This window comes from Dendropsophus ebraccatus, chromosome 7, assembly GCF_027789765.1.
Source record: "Dendropsophus ebraccatus isolate aDenEbr1 chromosome 7, aDenEbr1.pat, whole genome shotgun sequence".
Taxonomy (NCBI): domain Eukaryota; kingdom Metazoa; phylum Chordata; class Amphibia; order Anura; family Hylidae; genus Dendropsophus; species Dendropsophus ebraccatus.
The window spans coordinates 10061533-10081304 of NC_091460.1; the positions used below are offsets into that span (position 1 = coordinate 10061533).

A 19772-nucleotide genomic window follows, 5' to 3' on the forward strand; every position below is an offset into this window, starting at 1 on the left:
ACAGCGGTGTAAATACTCTATTTTAGTAATTTTTTGTGCCATTAACTCATTCCCAAATCCCAAATCTATTCTAGACATAGTACGCGAGGTTTTATTCCAACAAGAAAATACCTTGGATTCAGGGTTCCTCTCCCTCCATAGATCTTTTAACCCCATTTCAGCAATAATATCTGGCAAATGGGAATTTCTAATCTGTACCTTTGGGTTTATCATCCTTAATCTATCATTCTGTTCATTCATAACAGCATTGAGATCCCCCAACATTAATACAGGACATTCATCTCTATTTTTAATAAAGTTAAACAGCTGCTCCAGAACCTGAGACTTAAAAGGAGGGAGGATGTATATAAAGGCAAGAACACAGACCATATTATCCAGTTTCAATGGAAAAATATATATCTTCCTTCCCTATCCTTTTTACATTCAAACAGCTGCCACTCTATACTCCTGTGAATAAGAACTGATACTCCTCTGGCGTAGTTGGAGTAAACGGAGTGATATTGACATGACCACCATCCCTTCACATAGAGAGGAAGGTCTCTATTTGGTGCAGACTGAGAGTCTCCAGGATAGACAGAATTACATTAATAAAAACAATACTTTTGCCCAAACTTCTTTACCTATTCAGTGCCAAACCAGTAGGGGTAGGGAAAAAGTATCTCAAAAGAATCAAAGTGGCATGGAATGCACTGATTTGGGGAAGAAAAAGGGTGCGGATGAAACTAGAGGATCTATGTGTGCCGGTTGCAAGGGGAGGATTGGGAGTTCCCAATGTAGATAAATATTTGTTAGCCTCGGAATGTTTTTGGCTGGCTAGATGGAAACAAGATAATCTGGGTAGATATTTGTGTGAAAAGTTGGGAGAGGGGGAATGGGATGTTTTTCAGATTCTGGAGAGTGGCCACTTGGAGCGGGGAGAATGGAGTAGAATGGTAATGGTAAGGTCCCTAACGAGGGTTTGGAAAAAACTAAAGATAGAAGTAAAAAGAAATGGACTATTGGTCTTCGCTCCTTTGTGGCTGTATGAGGGGTTTAGTGGGAGAGGTGGCACAGGAGCAGTGAAAGCCTTTGTAGAAGCGGGAATAAGAACAGTCAAAGATGTAATGTTAGGTAAAGATATTAAAGATTGGACCACTCTGAGAGGGGAATATAAATTAGAGGAGAAATACTGGTATGATTATGCGAGGTACACAGCGATAGTACGAGGGAACCTAAAAAGATACCAGGGTAATATATGCGCACCGGGCCCAATAATAGGAAAACTTAGAAATGGGACAATATATAAAAATGAGGTTAAAACCCTATATTTACATTTCATGTCGGATTATGAAATAGGTGAGAAAGGGAGGATGAAATGGGGAATGGAGTTTGGAGAGTTGGGAAACGATCAATGGGTAAGGATTCTTAAAGGTATTAAGGAAGTTTCCAGGGCAGGTTCCCATAGAGTTGTTCAATTTAATATTGTCCATCAGCTTTATTACACCCCACTTTTTCTATGTAAGATCAAAAAGTGGAAGGAGGATAAATGCCCAAGGTGTGGTGTAAGCCGGGCCGGTTATGGACATATGTTGTGGTCGTGTGGGGCCCTGGTCTCCTTTTGGGAACTGGTACACAGAAAAATTATGGATATGTTAAAGATAAAGTTTGAAAAAGTCCAGTAATGGCTGTTTTGGGAGACTCTTCGTCTGTACCATGTAAGAGGAATTGTAGGAGTAAAATCCAGAGAATGTTATTTTATGCAATACTTGTGATCGTGAGAAAATGGCTAGCACCGGAAACCCCTAGCATAAAAAAATGGGAGAACTGTATAGAGAAATTTGAAAGATGCCAATGAGTTTTTTTTTTTTTTTTTCTGCTTACCTTGGCGGTGGTGGGGGGGGGGGGAGGGGGGAGGTTGAAAGGGAAGGGATGGGGGGGCACCAAGGGATTGATTCTGTTTATTAAAGGGGTTAGAGATTCAACGGTTTTGTGGGGGAGGGCAATAATAAATAATTTATTGAGATATTATAAAGGTTTATAAACACACAGATATATATTTGTTAATGTGTAAAATTTATATGTTTTTGTACCTTTTCTGTGATGGAAAATAAAAAAATCTTAAATTAAAAAAAATAAAAATAAAAATAAATGTCCCCCTTAGTGTTTATAGTTTGCTATTATCCCTTCCTTCTCCCCAGCAGGTCGGTTTTTCTACTAATTTCAGATTTACATAAAATGATAAAACATTTGGGAAGAAACACACATCCTAACAGTCCGGCACTGGACGCCATCACTGCAAAGACCTCCACAGCCACCATGGATTTCCCTGTGGTGCTCAGATAAGCCGGGATCATGGCGATCCAGACACTGCAGAACACCAGCATGCTGAAGGTGATGTACTTGGCCTCATTGAAAGTATCCGGTAATGTCCTCACCATGAAAGCCAGAACAAAGCTCACCGCTGCCAGGAACCCCAGATACCCCAACATGGAGTAGAAGCAGATATCTGACCCTGCATTACACTGAATGATGATCTTCCCAGGATAAGACTCAGTGTCCAGGTCCTGGAATGGTGGAGATATAGACAACCAGATAACACAGATTATAACCTGAATGGATGAACACAACAACACTATGGTATAGGACAGCTTCAAACCCAGCCATTTCCTCCAGAGGCTTCCAGGCTTGGTGGACTTAAAAGCAACACAAACCATCACAGTCTTGGCGAGAAGTGAAGAGACGGCAACCGAGAAGAAGACTCCAAAACTGGTTTCCCGTAATCTACAAGTGACATCACTGGGACGACCAAGAAACAAGAAGACAGAGAGGAAGCTGAGGATGATGGAGACCAGGAGGAGATAACTCAGGTTCCGGTTATTAGCTCTAACAATAGGAGTGTCCCGATAGAAGATAAATATTCCCAATATGGAGCCGGTCACAAGACATCCGAAGAGCGAGACACAGGAGAATACAGAAGCCATTGTGTCATTGTGGTAAGAGATGAAATACACGACTTTGGGAAGACATCGGTCTCTCTTCTCATTCGGCCATTCATCACTTGGGCATTTTATGCAGTTCTCAGAGTCTGTAGGGAAATGTAATAATATATTAAAGGGGTATTCTAACATAAAACTAAGTAGTCCCATATTCACAGGATAGGAGACAAGTAAGAGATTGCAGGGGGTCCAACGTGTGCACCTCCAGGCAATCTCCAGATCGCCCCTGGCTTCTTTGTTATGAATACAGGCTGAGGTACGACACATGACCCATGGCTCTATTCATTCTGTGGTGTCCCACCATGGGTGTTGTTATGTATATGCATGCCAGTAAGTTTTGCACTCAGGTAAAAGGGGTGGATGAAGTACTTTGTTTCCCTACTAGGTGTAAGTATAATTTATATGTATTACTTGTCTACACAGCTGAAGTTAATTGGTTAATTGTTTGTGTCATCTGTTCATGCGCTGGCCACTCACAGGTGCCCTTTCTCTCTGTCCTATCCTGTCTGTTCTCTCTTATACACACACACTCAGCCCTGTAAGAAGAGTTAGCTCTGTGTGGGAGGAAGTACAGGGAGTTAGTTGTTGGAAGTCCAAGGGGACAGATGCAGGAAAGACTAACTCTACAGCAGTAACCACTACTTTCGCTATGCAGTGCTAAGCTCGCAGTAGGGGAGAGCAGCCACTTAGGAACACCCTAGCCCACGCCAAGAACCTCTCAAAAACATGCAGAGCAGACTCCTGAACCAAGAGGAGCTGACTCCAGTAGGACAAAGCTACCAGATTAAAAGGTCTACATATCCTATTGCGCATCGCAGGTCGACTGGGAAGTCTCGGGCACCTGCTACACCCAGATAACCGATGATTGGGGCTTGTGCTACCCACCTAGGACGGGTTCTACGACACTGGGGGCAGAAGGAGGCCAGACATTGTCTAAACGTGAGTACGAGTATCACTTGTCTGCTTATATCTTTAGTTCTGGCAGAGTATAGGATCTACCTTGGGCAAGGGCTCCTCTGGCAACTCCTCTCCTCTTCTTTATACCTCTACAAAGCACTACTACTTCTACCAAAGTTCTTGCTTTCTTCAAGCACCTATTCTTGAAAGCACTAAGTCTATGTTATTGTCAGCACCCAAGTTTGTCAAGGTTTTGCATAGAGTGTACTGTCTATCTGCAACGTTATACAGTAAACTGTTCTATTTTTGTACGAAACGCAAGGGACTCTGTCTCCTCTGTTCGCACCTGCACCCATACACACACCATCGTCTACCTTGTTTTTTTTCTCCCTTTCTCTGTTGGTGGTGGTACTGACATCCCGGGTGGGTTTACTACCAGGGCCGTTTCTACCACTGTGCCAGCCAGATGATGGCACAAGGTGCCAACAGCTAGAGGGCGCTGTAATCTATGGACTCCTCCACTTAATTCTGCCACCACAGCACAGCGCCCCACCACCACTATGGGCACAATGTACATCGCTGGCAGCAAGCGCCTGCTCAGTCCGCATCCCCTTCCGCCCCCCGGACTCAGCGTCTGCACAGCCCGCATCTCCCTCTACCCCCTGGACTCAGCACCTGCCCACTCCATCACCCCAAACCCCTGGTGGTGAAAGTGAGCACCTCGGCCAGCAATTCTTTGCCGCGCAGGAGCAGGAAACTTTCAGATGCTGGCTGGAGCTCCAGCTGACAACGCTGCTCAGGAGCTGGTCCTGCAGCCCTTTATATGTCACCGTGAAGTTTAACAGTGTGACCAAAATACAAACCGCTGGTAGGAAATGTTATTTTGGGTTCTGGGTTGACATGTACAGCCTTAAACATGAGAGTGCGATACGCTGAGAACAACAACTAAGAGGAGGGAAACATTGTAGCTGACAATGGGGACACATTCTGCTGGTTCTATATACAATGCTACAGTATGAATAGGCACACATCCTGCATAAGGGGCACATAACACTGCAACTGTATAAATGAGCACACACTGCCACTGTATTAATGGGCGGTCCTATACTGTATGGGGGGCAGGTTATATTATGTGGGGACTGCTGGATGCTAAATGGGGGGGAGCTATATTATGTGGGGACTTCTACACATGGGGCTATTTTATCTGTTGACTGATGTGGAGATTGCTGACCAGGGGACAGTAGCGGATTATAATAGGTCCGTTTCAGGGCATCATGACATTAACTATGCTGTACTATGAACACCACGCTAGTGCTGCCATAGTTACAGTGGGGTTGAGGGGTCCAGGCTTGGTGAACAGCCCGGGGCCTATAGTAAAGTTAATCCGCCCCTGGGGGCAAACTACTATATGGGGGCACACAGTGGATCTAACTATGTGTGCTGAAGCAAGGAGCCTAAAATGTTTCTCAGACAGATTCTGGAGAGAAGAGAGAAGTGAGCAACTCTAATCAGAGAAAACATCACCTGTAAACTGGATATGTCACTGTTCCTTATACCAGCCTCTGCCTCTCTGAAGAAGGGAAATGGTCTGCAGAGCGGAGTCTACAGCCCTGTACTCTGACCCAGGAAGTCTCCCTCACCTTCCAAATCATGGCAGATCCACTTCAGGCTGGGGCTCACATCAGGGGACAGGACCGTGGAGGTAATCTCTTCATAGCTGTTACCCCTCTCTCGCCGGACAGAGAGCGCTGCATATATGTGCCCACATCTGCCCTGCTCATTCCTTCATGCTCCCTGCAGTCTCTGTCCGCCCTTGTGTTTCCCATCCTCCCCATTACTGTGCAGTAACTTATAATATCACAGATTCTGCTGTTTCTGAATGTTTGTTTCATCTGTTTTACATGTTATTCAGGATAAAAAAATCATTATTTTTGGGGCGCGTAAACAATTGTCTGCATTTCTATGATTTCTCATGGGAAAATTTGCTTTGGTTTAGGAGTCTATCTGGATTACAAGCTCGGTCCCAGAACAAATTATGCTCTTAATCTAAGACACCACTATAAATAAATAAATATATAATTAATATATATATATATATATATATATATATATATATACATATATACATACACACACACACACACACATGCACACACACAGGGGGTGGGGTGGGGGTGGGGGGAACCTTTTTGTAGTTTGCCCTGTTGTCAAAATGACCAAGAAGCGTCCCTGTTTACTGCCACTCCTGGTTGCCGTGACAAGTACCTTGAGGGACCCTCAACAAGCCCAGAGACTACCGACCATTCAGGGACAATAAGCCAGCCAAACAGGTATCATCATCACACCTATATAGTACCACACAACTGGCGTTATGAGTAACATAACATCACTGGCCAAGAACCACAATTTTCTATGGAGCCACTGGAAAGAGTCAAGATTGTGGGATTAGAGGTCTTTATTAGGCCCCATTCACACGTCCGTGTCAGTTTTTACTGTCAGGAAATCCTGATCAGGAGACCTGATCTTCAGGATTTCCTGATGAGAAAAAAAAAGTGTACCCACACAGCCCCTAGTGTACCTGAATGGCCACAGAACTACAACTCCCATCATGGTCTGCCAGAAAGGAATGATTGGAGTTGTACTTCTGCAACCTGGATGGCCACAGGCTGCAGAACTACAACTCTCATCATGGCCTGCGTGATGGGAGTTTTAGTTCTGGGGGGGGGGAAAGCGGGATGTCTTATCTGACCTGTCGGCGGCAGCAGCTGCTGGTGAGTCCCGGGCCGGTGCAGAGAAGAGTGGCGACTTTGATGATCGGGCGGCTGCTGTCTGGTCCGGGGGGCAGAGATGAGTAGTGGTGAGTTCCGGGGGGATCGGGGCTATAGGCTGACGTCCGGGGGGGGGGGGGGGGGGGGGGGGGTGTGATCGGGGCTGATGTCCTCTACGGTCCGGGGTGGGGGGGGGAAATCGGGGCTGATGCAGTCTCCGGTCCGGAGGGGGGTGATCGGGGCGGCAGGCAGCTAATTTTGGAATTGTTAAGTTACGTTTTGACTCACAATTTTTTTGTTTTTCGGGAAGTTTTTTTATTTACAGATACGCGGCACTGCGATGGGGGCGGCCTGTGCCCCTGCCTATGCCAATCTATTCTTGGGGTACTGGGAGAGGACTGTCTTCCAGGATGGGGGCGTTGGGGCCGTTCCCCATGTGCAGTGCTGGCTTCGTTATATAGATGATGTTTTGTTTATTTGGCAGGGGTCGGAGTCCCAGCTTCATGAATTTATGAGACAGCTTAACCTCAATGAAATTAATATCCACCTGACATACAAATACAGCAAAACAAGAATTGAATTTTTGGATATTCATTTGGAGGTGGATGCACATGGGCTATTGTAAACCGATGTGTATCGGAAAAGCACCTCAGTTAATTCCCTCCTGCATGCGTCCTCGGCACATACACCGGCGACAATTGGGGCAGTACCCATCGGACAGTTCCTCAGGATGAGGCGTATTTGCTCGTCTGAGGAAGTGTTCGAGAAACAAGAAATGGATCTTAAAAGTAGATTTATTGAAAGGGGGTACAGTAAGAGGAAGATAAAGAAAGGATACGAAAGAGCCAAGGGTACAAGGAGAGGGGTCTTACTGCAGAAAAAAAACAAAGGAAAAAGTTAGTGAAAATACCATTCGCTTTATTTCTACATATAATACAGATTGGGAAAAGATGAGGGAAATCATGATAAAACACTGGTCTGTATTGTGCACCGACACAGTGCTAGCTAAAAAATTGTCGGATTCTCCTATGAAGACAGCTCGCAGGAGTAAGAACTTAAAGGACCTCTTGGTGCGAAGTCACTACGCACCTAAGAGGAAATGTCCTTTTGGCGGTGCCAGCACCCAAAGAGTGGGTTGTTACCCATGCGGTGGATGCATGGCATGTGCCAATATAGAAAGAGCAGCGAGCTTTAAGTCTATAGATGGGATGAGAAATTTTCAAATCCCTGACACATATCATGTAGTACAAAATGTGTAATCTATTACGCCACATGTGGCTGTGGAAAAGCCTATGTGGGATTAACCTCTAGAGAACTAAGGATAAGGACAAGGGAACATGTGAGGGGGATCGTCGCAGCAAAAGACGAGGAGGATTTTGGACAACTTAAGACCATACCAAGGCATTTTAAAACATTCCACAATTGTGACCCAAAATCTTTCAAAGTGAGAGGAATAGAAAGGATCAATAGTGGCATCAGAGGGGGAAACATGAGAAGGATTCTCGCCCAAAAAGAATGTAGGTGGATAACAACTCTTGGTACGCTGTACCCTATGGGTTTAAATGAACAGAAGTTTTGTATCATTCCTGTAATATCAGTTTTTAAAATTCATGTTTTAACCTTTGTCTTTTTGTATTTAATTTTTAGTGATTTTGTTTTGGTTGCCGCTACACGAGAATTTTTTCACTTTTGGAGTAATGGATTATGAATTAATCGAAAAACGTCATGTGATCAACCTACCATAGATATAGTGAATATTCTAAGAAAAAGAAGTACAAAAATTGAAGAAAAGAAGAAGATAAAAAGATGAGAGAGAGAAAAGAAAAAATATTACATGAATAACGATCGGAAGTTTATGGACACGGGACATGGACTATAATGTAACAACAGGAATTATACAGACATAATAGTTGGATATTTAGAGTGCATGGATGTTTGTAAGTATGAATGTAGGGGTGGGTAGGTTATGAGTGTGAGTGAGTGGGAGGAGTTAATGGGGGTAGGGTAGGTAACGTATTTGGCATTGCAATATTTTTTTAATAGGTTTACACAAATATGAGATTATGTGGTTGGTTATATAATCATGTGAATTGCGGATTTTGCACTTTTTGTACATGCACTAGCACTTTTTTGTGGGTAATATGCACATAATTATTTACACTATAACTAATGCACTTTAACTAGTATTTCAATTTATTTATTATAAACATACTTATTTTTTGCACATTTAATATAACACCTATTTACACTAGTATACTATATGGACTGGCAACAATCCATTTGGCTTTTTAATTTGTACACATCACTTTTATATATCTAGATTAGTGCCTGTAGTCCGTAGATGAGGTCCTATATGTAACATTTTTATGTTTAGGTAGATGAGAGTATAAATATGCATGATTTATTATTTACTAGATTATCTATTTGATCTATTTACTTGATTTATCATTTATTTATATATTTAGATTAGTGTCTGTAGTCCGTAGATGAGGTCCTATATGTAACATGTTTAGGTAGATAACAGTATAAATATGCATGATTTATTATAGTGCTTGAAAATCCCTATATTGTAATCCGTATTCTTCTTCTTCTTCCAGCCATTTTTCTGCGCGTAATACAGCCCGAACCGCTTTGTGCACACACTCCATTCAAACTGCGTTTCGAAGCCCTCGGCGGTGTGTGGTGTGCTATCTACTTTTCGTTTCGATCGGATTTGTCGTTTTTAAGAAATTTACGTTTAAAGACCCCAAATTTCCCATAGAAAATAATGGCCGATTGCAAATAATGACCACACTCTAACCGCTGACAGCCAATCACAGCACATATGCAAATAGCTGAAATATAGCAGCCAATAGGAACTCTAAGGTCTCGTCATGCATTGTATCACACCATCCACAGTCACATGTCCACTACTGTCCAATAAAAGATGTAATATATGGAAGGTCCTTAACCATTTTGTCTCCCCGACATGAGTAAGATTGTCATGGTAACCGAGCAATGATCTTTACCAATATAAGTACTCAGATCGCTCTTAAAGGAACCCAGGTCACCCTTAAAGGAACGCAAGTCGCTCTTAAAGGGAAACCAAGTATCTCTTAAAAGGGACGGGAGCCATGTCGCTCTTAAAGGGACCCAAGTTGTTCTTAAAGGTACCCAAGTCGCTCTTAAAGGGACGGGACCTAAGTCGCTTTTAAAGGGTCCCATGTAGCTCTTAAAGGGATCCAAGTCGCTTAAAGTGATGGGACCCAAGTTGCTCTTAAACGGACGGGACACTCCAAAAGGTATGGGACCCATGTCGATCTTAAAGAGACCCATGTCGCTAGAGCGACCTGGGTCCCTTTTAAGAGCGACCTGGGTCCTTTTAAGAGCGAAATATGTCCCTTCAAGAGCGACCAAAGTCCCTTTAAGAGCAAAATAGGTCCCTTTAAGAGCAAAATAGGTCCCTTTAAGAGCAAAATAGGTCCCCTTAAGAGCAAAATAGGTCCCTTTAAGAGCAAAATGGGTCCCTTTAAGAGCAAAATGGGTCCCTTTAAGAGCAAAATGGGTCCCTTTAAGAGCAAAATGGGTCCCTGTAAGAGCGATCTGGGTCCCTTTAAGAGCGAAATTGGTCCCTTTAAGAGTGACCTGGGTCCCTTTAAGAGCAAAATATGTCCCTTTAAGAGCAAAATATGTCCCTTTAAAAGCAAAATGGGTCCCTTTAAAAGCAAAATGGGTCCCTTTAAGAGCGACCTGGGTCCCTTTAAGAGCGAAATTGGTCCCTTTAAGAGTGAAATTGGTCACTTTAACAGCGACCTGGGTCCCTTTAAGAGCAAAATGGGTCCCTTTAAGAGCGACCTGGGTCCCTTTAAGAGCGACCTGGGTCCCTTTAAGAGCGACCTGGGTCCCTTTAAGAGCAACCTGGGTCCCTTTAAGAGCAACCTGGGTCCCTTTAAGAGCAACCTGGGTCCCTTTAAGAGCAACCTGGGTCCCTTTAAGAGCAATCTGGGTCCCTTTAAGAGCAATCTGGGTCCCTTTAAGAGCAATCTGGGTCCCTTTAAGAGCAATCTGGGTCCCTTTAAGAGCGACCTGGGTCCCTTTAAGAGCGACCTGGGTCCCTTTAAGAGCAAAATATGTCCCTTTAAGAGCAAAATATGTCCCTATAAGAGCAAAATATGTCCCTTTAAGAGCAAAATGGGTCCCTTTAAGAGCGAAATTGGTCCCTTTAAGTGTGAAATTGGTCCATTTAAGAGCGACCTGGGTCCCTTTAAGAGCGACATATTTCCCTTTAAGAGCGAAATATGTCCCTTTAAGAGCAACCTGGGTCCCTTTAAGAGCGACCTGTGTCTCTTTAAGAGCGACCTGGGTCTCTTTAAGAGCGACCTGGGTCTCTTTAAGAGTGACCTGGGTCTCTTTAAGAGTGACCTGGGTCTCTTTAAGAGTGACCTGGGTCTCTTTAAGAGCGACCTGGGTCCCTTTAAGAGCGCAACCTGGGTCCCTTTAAGAGTGAAATATGTCCCTTTAAGAGCAAAATGGGTCCTTTTAAGAACGACCTGGGTCCCTTTAAGAGTGAAATGGGTCCCTTTAAGCGCGAAATGGGTCCCTTTAAGAGCGAAATGGGTCCCTTTAAGAGCGAAATGGGTCCCTTTAAGAGCAAAATATGTCCCTTTAAGAGCGAAATATGTCCATTTAAGAGCAAAATATGTCCCTTTAAGAGCAAAATGGGTCCCTTTAAGAGCAAAATGGGTCCCTTTAAGAGCGAAATTGGTCCCTTTAAGCGTGAAATTGGTCCCTTTAAGAGCGACCTGGGTCCCTTTAAGAGCGAAATATGTCCCTTTAAGAGCAAAATATGTCCCTATAAGAGCAAAATATGTCCCTTTAAGAGCGAAATATGTCCCTTTAAGAGCAAAATGGGTCCCTTTAAGAGCGAAATTGGTCCCTTTAAGTGTGAAATTGGTCCATTTAAGAGCGACCTTGGTCCCTTTAAGAGCGACATATTTCCCTTTAAGAGCGAAATATGTCCCTTTAAGAGCAACCTGGGTCCCTTTAAGAGCGACCTGTGTCTCTTTAAGAGTGACCTGGGTCTCTTTAAGAGTGACCTGGGTCTCTTTAAGAGTGACCTGGGTCTCTTTAAGAGTGACCTGGGTCCCTTTAAGAGCGCAACCTGGGTCCCTTTAAGAGCGAAATATGTCCCTTCAAGAGCAAAATATGTCCCTTTAAGAGTGAAATATGTCCCTTTAAGAGCAAAATGGGTCCTTTTAAGAACGACCTGGGTCCCTTTAAGAGTGAAATGGGTCCCTTTAAGCGCGAAATGGGTCCCTTTAAGAGCGAAATGGGTCCCTTTAAGAGCAAAATGTCCCTTTAAGAGCGAAATATGTCCCTTTAAGAGCAAAATATGTCCCTTTAAGAGCAAAATATGTCCCTTTAAGAGCAAAATGGGTCCCTTTAAGAGCAAAATGGGTCCCTTTAAGAGCAAAATGGGTCCCTTTAAGAGCGAAATTGGTCCCTTTAAGCGTGAAATTGGTCCCTTTAAGAGCGACCTGGGTCCCTTTAAGAGCGAAATATGTCCCTTTAAGAGCGACCTGGGTCCCTTTAAGAGCGAAATTGGTCCCTTTAAGAGCGAAATTGGTCCCTTTAACCTCTTAAGGACATAGGACGTACCGGTACGTCCTATGTCCTCACTTGCACTTCAAAGCGGGGCCGCGCGGCGGCCCCGCTTTGAAGTGCCGCGATCCCGGGTGCCGCGTGTAGCCCGGGACCGCCGCTATTAGCGGGCACGGTCTGATCGCCGTGCCCGCTAATTAGCTAAGCGGAGGCAGCTGTCAAAGTTGACAGCTGCCTCCGATTACCGGAGACAACGTTTCCCTGGCGTCTAGTGGGGGAGATCGCTCCTCCGGGACCTTGTCCCGGAGGAGCGATCTCCGTTACTGATGCCGGCCGGGGACGCGTCCAAGATGGCGCCGTCCTCGGCTCGGCACTCGTTTGTTTTCGGCTGCAGCAGCCGAAAGCAAACGAGTGCCGATCTCATGGATCTCTGCAGCATATCTATGCTGCAGAGATCTCAATGAGAGATCACAGTGTATATACTAGAAGTCCCCCAGGGGGAATAACCCTTACCCCAGGGGGGAATAACCCTAACCCCAGGGGGGCTTCTAGTATATGTGTAAAAAAAAAAAAAAAAGAAGTGTTGTTAATAGTAAAAAGCCCCCTCCCCTAATAAAAGTCTGAATCACCCCCCTTTTCCCAGGTTTTAAATAAAAGTAAACAAATAAATAAATAAATAAACATGTTTGCTATCGCCGCGCGCGTAATCGCCCGAACTATTAATTAATCACATTCCTGATCTCGTACGGTAAACGGCGTCAGCGCAAAAAAATACCAAAGTGCAAAATTGCGCATTTTTGGTCGCATCAAATCCAGAAAAAATGTAATAAAAAGCGATCAAAAAGACGTATATGGGCAATCAAGGTACCGATAGAAAGATCAAATCATGGCGCAAAAAATGACACCTCGCACAGCCCCATAGACCAAAGGATAAAAGCGCTATAAGCCTGGGAATGGAGCGATTTTAAGGAACGTATATTGGTTAACAACAGTTTGAATTTTTTACAGGCCATCAGATACAATATAAGTTATACATGTTATATATCGTTTTAATCGTAACGACTTGAGGAACATGCATAACAAGTCAGTTTTACCCCAGGGTGAATGGCGTAAAAACACATTTCCCCCAAATAAAAGAAATGCGTTTTTTTTTTTCAATTTCACCACACTTTGAATTTTTTTCTGGTTTCGCAGTGTACTTTATGCAAAAATTCAGCCTGTAATTGCAAAGTACAATTAGTGACGCAAAAAATAAGGGGTCATGTGGGTTTCTAGGTGGAAAAATGCAAGTGCTATGACCTTTTAAACACAAGGAGGAAAAACCGAAAACGTAAAAACGAAAATGGGCCATGTCCTTAAAGGGTTAAGAGCGAAATTGGTCCCTTTAAGAGCGACCTGGGTCCCTTTAAGAGCGAAATATGTCGCTTTAAGAGCAAAATGGGTCTTTTTAAGAGCGACCTGGGTCCCTTTAAGAGCGATCTGGGTCCCTTTAAGAGCAAAATTGGTCCCTTTAAGAGCGAAATTGGTCCATTTAAGAGCGACCTGGGTCCCTTTAAGAGCGAAATATGTCCCTTTAAGAGCGAAATATGTCGCTTTAAGAGCAAAATGGGTCTTTTTAAGAGCGACCTGGGTCCCTTTAAGAGCGATCTGGGTCCCTTTAAGAGCAAAATTGGTCCCTTTAAGAGCGAAATTGGTCCATTTAAGAGCGACCTGGGTCCCTTTAAGAGCGAAATTTGTCCCTTTTAGAGCGAAATATGTCCCTTTAAGAGCAAAATGGGTCCTTTTAAGAGCGAACTGGGTCCCTTTAAGAGTGAAATGGGTCCCTTTAAGCGTGAAATTGGTCGCTTTAAGAGCGATATGGGTCCCTTTAAGAGCGAAATGGGTCCCTTTAAGAGCGAAATGGGTCCCTTTAAGAGCAACCTGGGTCCCTTTAAGTGCAACGGGGCCCTTTAAGAGCGACCTGGGGCCCTTTTGGAGTGAAATTGGTCCCTTTAAGAGTGATCTGGGTCCCTTTAAGAGCGAAATGGGTTCCATTAAGAGAGACCTGGGTCCCTTTTAGAGCGACCTGGGTACCTTTAGGAGCGACCTGGGACCCTTTAAGAGCGACCTGGGACCCTTTAAGAGTGACCTAGGTACCTTTAAGAGCGACCTGGGTCCCTTTAAGAGCGACCTGGGTTCCGTTAAGAGGGACCTGGGTCCCTTCAAGAGTGAAGGGACCCACGTCGTTCTTAAAGTGACCCAGGTCGCTCCTAAAGGGACCCATGTCGCTCTTAAAGGGATGGGACCCAAGTCGCTCTTAAAGGGACGGCACGCAGGATTAAAGTTAAATGGAAGTCACTGGTAAAGGGGCGCTCTTTTCAAGCACTATGTATTTCCCTGGAAATGCAAATCTAGTATTTTATTGTAATCCGTATTCTTCTTCTTCCAGCCATTTTTCTGCGATTAATACAGCCCGCACCGCTTTGCAGACAGACTCCGTTCAGACTGCGTTTCGAAGCCCTCAGCGGTGACAGGTGTGCTATTTTCGGTTTTGATTGGATTTGTCATTTTTAAGAAATTTACATTTAAAGACCCGTAAATTCCCATTGAAAATAATGGCCACACTGTAAACGCTAACAGCCGATCACAGCACATATGTAAATAGCTGAAATATAGCAGCCAATAGAAGTTCTAAGGTCCTGTCAGGCAATGGATCACAACATTCATACAGTCACATGTCCACTATTGGCCAATAGAAGACGTAGAAGATGGAAGGTCCTTAACGATTTTGTCTCACTGACATGAGTAAGATTGTCATGGTAACCGAGTAATGATATTTACCATTATAAGTAGCAGAGTTCAGTCAGTAAAATAGCAGAGCTAAGGGGACGGTACCCAAGCTGCGCTTAAAGGGACGGTACCCAAGCTGCTCTTAAAGGGACAGTACCCAAGTCACTCTTTAAGGGGCATTACATGAGTCACTCTTAAAGGGACGTTACCCAAGCCGCTCTTAAAGGGACAGCACCCGAGCCGCTCTTAAAGGGATGGTACCCAAATCGCTCTTAAAGGGGCGGTACCCAAGCCGCTCTTAAAGGGTCAGTACCTAAGCTGGTCTTCAAAGGGTGGTACTTAAGTCACTTTTAAAGGTAGAGTACTTAAGCTGGTCTTAAAGGGACAGTATATAGGTCATTCAAAGCGTTGTCACCAAAGTCCCTCCTTAAGCAACTGTACCAAAGTTGCTCTTAAAGGGACTATACTAAAGTTGCTCTTAAAGGGACTGTACCAAAGTCGCTCTTAAAGGGAGAGTATCAAGGGTTAAAGTTTCTCTTAAAGGGAAGTCACTGTTAAAGGGGCGCTCTTTTCAAGCACTATGTATTTCCCTGGAAATGCAAATCTAGTTATTTATTTGATTCCAATGGTGGTGCGCCAAGAGCCGGGATTCAGGTACGGGCATCCTTCCAAAGCGGCCTCAAGATGCGCAGTGCGCATGTCCGTATGCGTTCCACGCGGCGGATGTGCGTTCTAGCGCTGAGTGCCGGAAGCGGAAGTGATGCGATACCCGTACAACCCGGCGCTTGGCGCCGACGTCATCAGCAGCACCACATAAATAATGGGGTTAGACGGGGGTTAAACTACACCCTCCTGAGGAAGCAAACCAGCGCGAAACATCGTTGAGGGGTATTCGGTGGCAGATACATAGCAAAAGATATGGGTGAGTGTTTAGGATCATATGATTTTAATTTGTTTTGGGGTTAGTTAGCCGGTACTATTAGTCCCAGTGTGGACGACGGCGATAGTATTTATACTAACCTATGTATAGGGAGTTTGTAGAATATATAGCACTACCCTAGATGTTATAAAAATAGAAATTTCTACAATTTTACCTGTTTGCATGTACACTGCCATCTGCTGGTCTATTCTATTATTGCAAATCTTTTTTTTTGTGTGTTGTTATTTGATAATAAAGCATTTGGTTTTAAAATGTAAACTAGCCTCAATATGGTTCTTTTTTGTATAATAAATATATATATATATATATATACACACATGCACACACACCGGGGGTGGGGGTAACCTTTTTGTAGTTGTCAAAATGACCACGAAGCGTCCCTGTTTACTGCCACTCCTGGTTGCCGTGACAAGTACCTTGAGGGACCCGCAACAAGCCCAGAGACTACCGACCATTCAGGGACAATAAGCCAGCCAAACAGGTATCAACATCACACTATATAGTACCACACAACTGGCGTTATGAGTAACATAACATCACTGGCCAAGAACCACAATTTTCTATGGAGCCGCTGGAAAGAGTCAAGATTGTGGGATTAGAGGTCTTTATTAGGCCCCATTCACATGTCCGTGTCAGTTTTTACTGTCAGGAAATCCTGATCAGGACACCTCAAATGTAATCAGGAAAGTATCAGGATTTCCTGACAGTAATCCGTTTTTACCATCAGGAAAAACCTTCAGGATTTCCTGATGAGAAAAAAAAAAGTGTACCCACACAGCCCCTAGTGTACCTGAATGGCCACAGGCTGCAGAACTACACCTCCCATCATGGTCTGCCAGAAAAGAATAATTGGAGTTGTACTTCTGCATTACAACAACGCATTACAAAATCAGCAATACAATTGGATAGTCAAAGGTCAGGCGGTAGGTCGGATAACAAGTGGAACAGTCAGAGGGGATAGGAAGGGAAGCTGGGATCCAGGTATGAAATAGCCAGCAGGGAAGTGAGCAGCTAGCTGTAGTGATGAGCGAGTACTAAAATGCTTGGGTGCTCGTTACTCGAAACGAATATCTCCCGATACTCGAGTGCTTGTTTCGAGTAACGAACCCCATTGAAGTCAATGGGAGACTCAAGCATTTTTTGAGGGGACTCAGGTCCGGTAGAGGGAAGGTCGTGTGAAAACCTGTCAACCTCAGAAATTGATGGAAACACAACGGAAATGGACAGGAAACAGCAGGGGCAGCATTATGCCTAATTCTGTGCAACTGCCTGGTTAAAACAGGTAGGCATATGGACCACCCAAAACTCAGCCTGACACAGCATGGCAGTGAGAACACAGGGAACCATTAAAACTGAGGTAGCATATCATGAACCAGCCAAAAATTCTGCCTGACACAGCATGGCGGTGAGGACAGAGTAAACAAGGTAGAAGCGGTAGCCAGTCAGCCTCCCCAAAATTATACCAGACCTAGCATGGCAGTGAGCACACAGAGAACCATTAAAAGTGAGTGAGGAAGCATGTGAGCCTCCCAAAAATTAGGCCAGACACAGCATGGCATTGAAAACACAGGAGAACCATTACGAGTGAGGAAGCAACTGAACCTCCACAAAATTAGGCCAGACACTGCAGGGCATTGAGCACACAGAGAACCATTACAAGTGAGTGAGGAAGCAAGTGAGCCCACCTAAAAATTGGAGTGAGTCCAGGGGCTGGGATATGTAGTGGACATGAACCCGGGTGCTGACAGCTAACTGGCTAGGCCAGCTGTCAGTCACCACTCACCATCAAGGGTACACATGATGCCTCTCGACCGGGGGTGGTGAGGCCCCGACCACAGTTAGACAAAAAAATAAAATAAAACAGCTGGCTGGTTGGCGGGGGCGTGATCAGCAGGCCCCAGGCAACCAGTCCTGCTCCTCCGCAGACATAGTGTGACATCAGAGCATGGCAGTGAGGACACAGAGAACAATACAGTCTTCTTAAGAGGACCCGGAATGTGAACAAATACATTTTCAATCCTTTAAAGAGTCTCTAATAGACGGCAAGTGCAGTAGCCTGTGTATTAAAAAGACCTGGTCAATCCTGCCTTCAAAAAGGCTACTACAACATCCAAGGAAGGATAGAAACTACTGAAGAAAGGCCCGGTCAATCCTGCCTTAAAAACGGCTAAAACATCCAAGGAAGGTAGAAGATGCTGTTTATCAGTTTGAGCACCGCCTGCTGCCACTTACCAACGGCAGTGCTGCTGCTGCGCCTAAAACTAAAATAGCCGGATTATGGCTAGATTTAGCCTCACACCCTCGTGCAGTTGTGTGTGAGAGGCATCTCTTAGGAGGTAGGGCCGAAGAATAACAATACAGTCTTCTTAAGAGGCCCCGGAATTTGATTTGAACAGGCAAACCAGTAGTCTACATGGATGCCAGTTTAGGCCCAGCAACAACGAGGCAAGGGCAGGCAGACCAGCAGTCTACATGGATACCAGTTAAGGCACTGCAACAACGAGGCAAGGGCAGGCACATCAGTAGTCTACATGGATGCCAGTTAAGGCCCAGCACCGAGGCAAGGGCAGGCACACCAGTAGTCTACATGGATGCCAGTTAAGGCCCAGCAGTAGCCAACATGGAGGCAAGGGACAGTTGCTGCAGGGACAGTTGAACGCTGCGCTTGGACACCTTGCTGGAGGGTGTGGAGCAGAGTGGAGGTGAAGGGGTGGGTGTAGGGCGTGAGGCCCTCGTGCCTGGGGCCTGGGTGGGGGGACTGACAGAGCCAGCACGTGACACAGGGGAAGGAGCAGGTGTACGACTTGCACTCACTGAACGGCCTTGGTTCCACTGAGTGGGGTGTTTAGCACTCATATACCTGTGTATGCTGGTAGTGGTTAGGCTGGTAGTGGTGGCTCCCCTGCTGATCCTGGAGTGGCACACGTTGCACACTACAGTCTGTTGGTCATCCGCAGTTTCTTTAAAAAACCTCCAGACTTGGAAACATCTAGCCCTGGCCACGGGAGTTTGACTCTGTGAAAAAGTTGCTGATCTACTCACTGTGCCCCTGCTTCTCCCTCTGCCCACCCCTCTTCCTCTTCCAACCGGTCCTGCAGGTGAACTTGCCACCCCCTCAGAAGCAGGGTCTTCACTAGGCTTATCCACCCAGCTCGGGTCAGTCACCTCGTCCTCATCCACCAGCTCCTCACTCTCCTCCTCACTTTGAGTTACATCCATGACAACAACCTCACTGTCTGACAACTGGGTCTCATCGTCATCATCAGACACCTCTCCCAACCCCGCTCGCAAGTCCCCACTCTCATCACCCACTGACTGCGTAACCTGCATAGTTTGGGCATCAGGACAGATCGACTGCTCCGGTTGCTCTGACTCAGGGAAGGGTCCAGAAAACAGTTCCTGGGAGCATGGTGGAGGATCTGAATCCCTTCTTTTCCTGGAGGGGCCAGGCTGTGGGAAAGGAGGCTGAGCTAATGTAGCAAGGGTACCACTCCCGCAGGTAGCATGGGCGGACTGCGTTGAAGACTGGGTGGTGGATAACTTACTGGACACATTAACCGCTATCCACGTGATCACCTGTTCACACTGCTGCGGTTTCAATAACGGTCTACCTTAAGACCCCATAAGTTGTGGTGTGCCACTGTTACCTCCTCAACAGGTGCTGCTGTGTCACCCTGCCCTGAACTACGGCCTCCGGCAACCACATCAATTGGAACCCTACGCCCTCGACCCTTACCCCTGGGGTTCACCATTTTATGGACACTGCACAGTATGGAACTGAGATAGGCCTTGCGTATGAAATACAGATATCTGGAAAAATAGTTGTAGTACCCACTGGTTTGG

At 45.2% G+C, this 19772-nt stretch overlaps 1 protein-coding gene across 1 annotated transcript; it reads right to left on the bottom strand.

The window, feature by feature from the left end:
• Positions 1 to 2156: 2156 nt before the first annotated feature.
• On the bottom strand, positions 2157 to 19259 carry LOC138796428 (vomeronasal type-2 receptor 26-like). The gene is made up of 2 exons (XM_069976029.1): positions 19133 to 19259; positions 2157 to 3064 (listed from the first exon to the last, which is right to left on the bottom strand). The coding sequence occupies exons 1-2, from the start codon at positions 19257 to 19259 to the stop codon at positions 2157 to 2159; spliced, it is 1035 nt and encodes a 344-aa protein (XP_069832130.1).
• Between the last annotated feature and the right edge of the window lie 513 nt (positions 19260 to 19772).

What these genes read in the sequence shown, in the direction of transcription:
- LOC138796428 (XM_069976029.1), bottom strand. Translation starts at nt 19,259, where the DNA reads ATGCAGGTTACGCAGTCAGTGGGTGATGAGAGTGGGGACTTGCGAGCG. An exon ending in TGTCATGGATGTAACTCAAA is followed by an intron (nt 3,065 to 19,132) that starts GTGAGGAGGAGA and finishes ATTTCCCTACAG; the next exon opens with ACTCTGAGAACTGCATAAAA.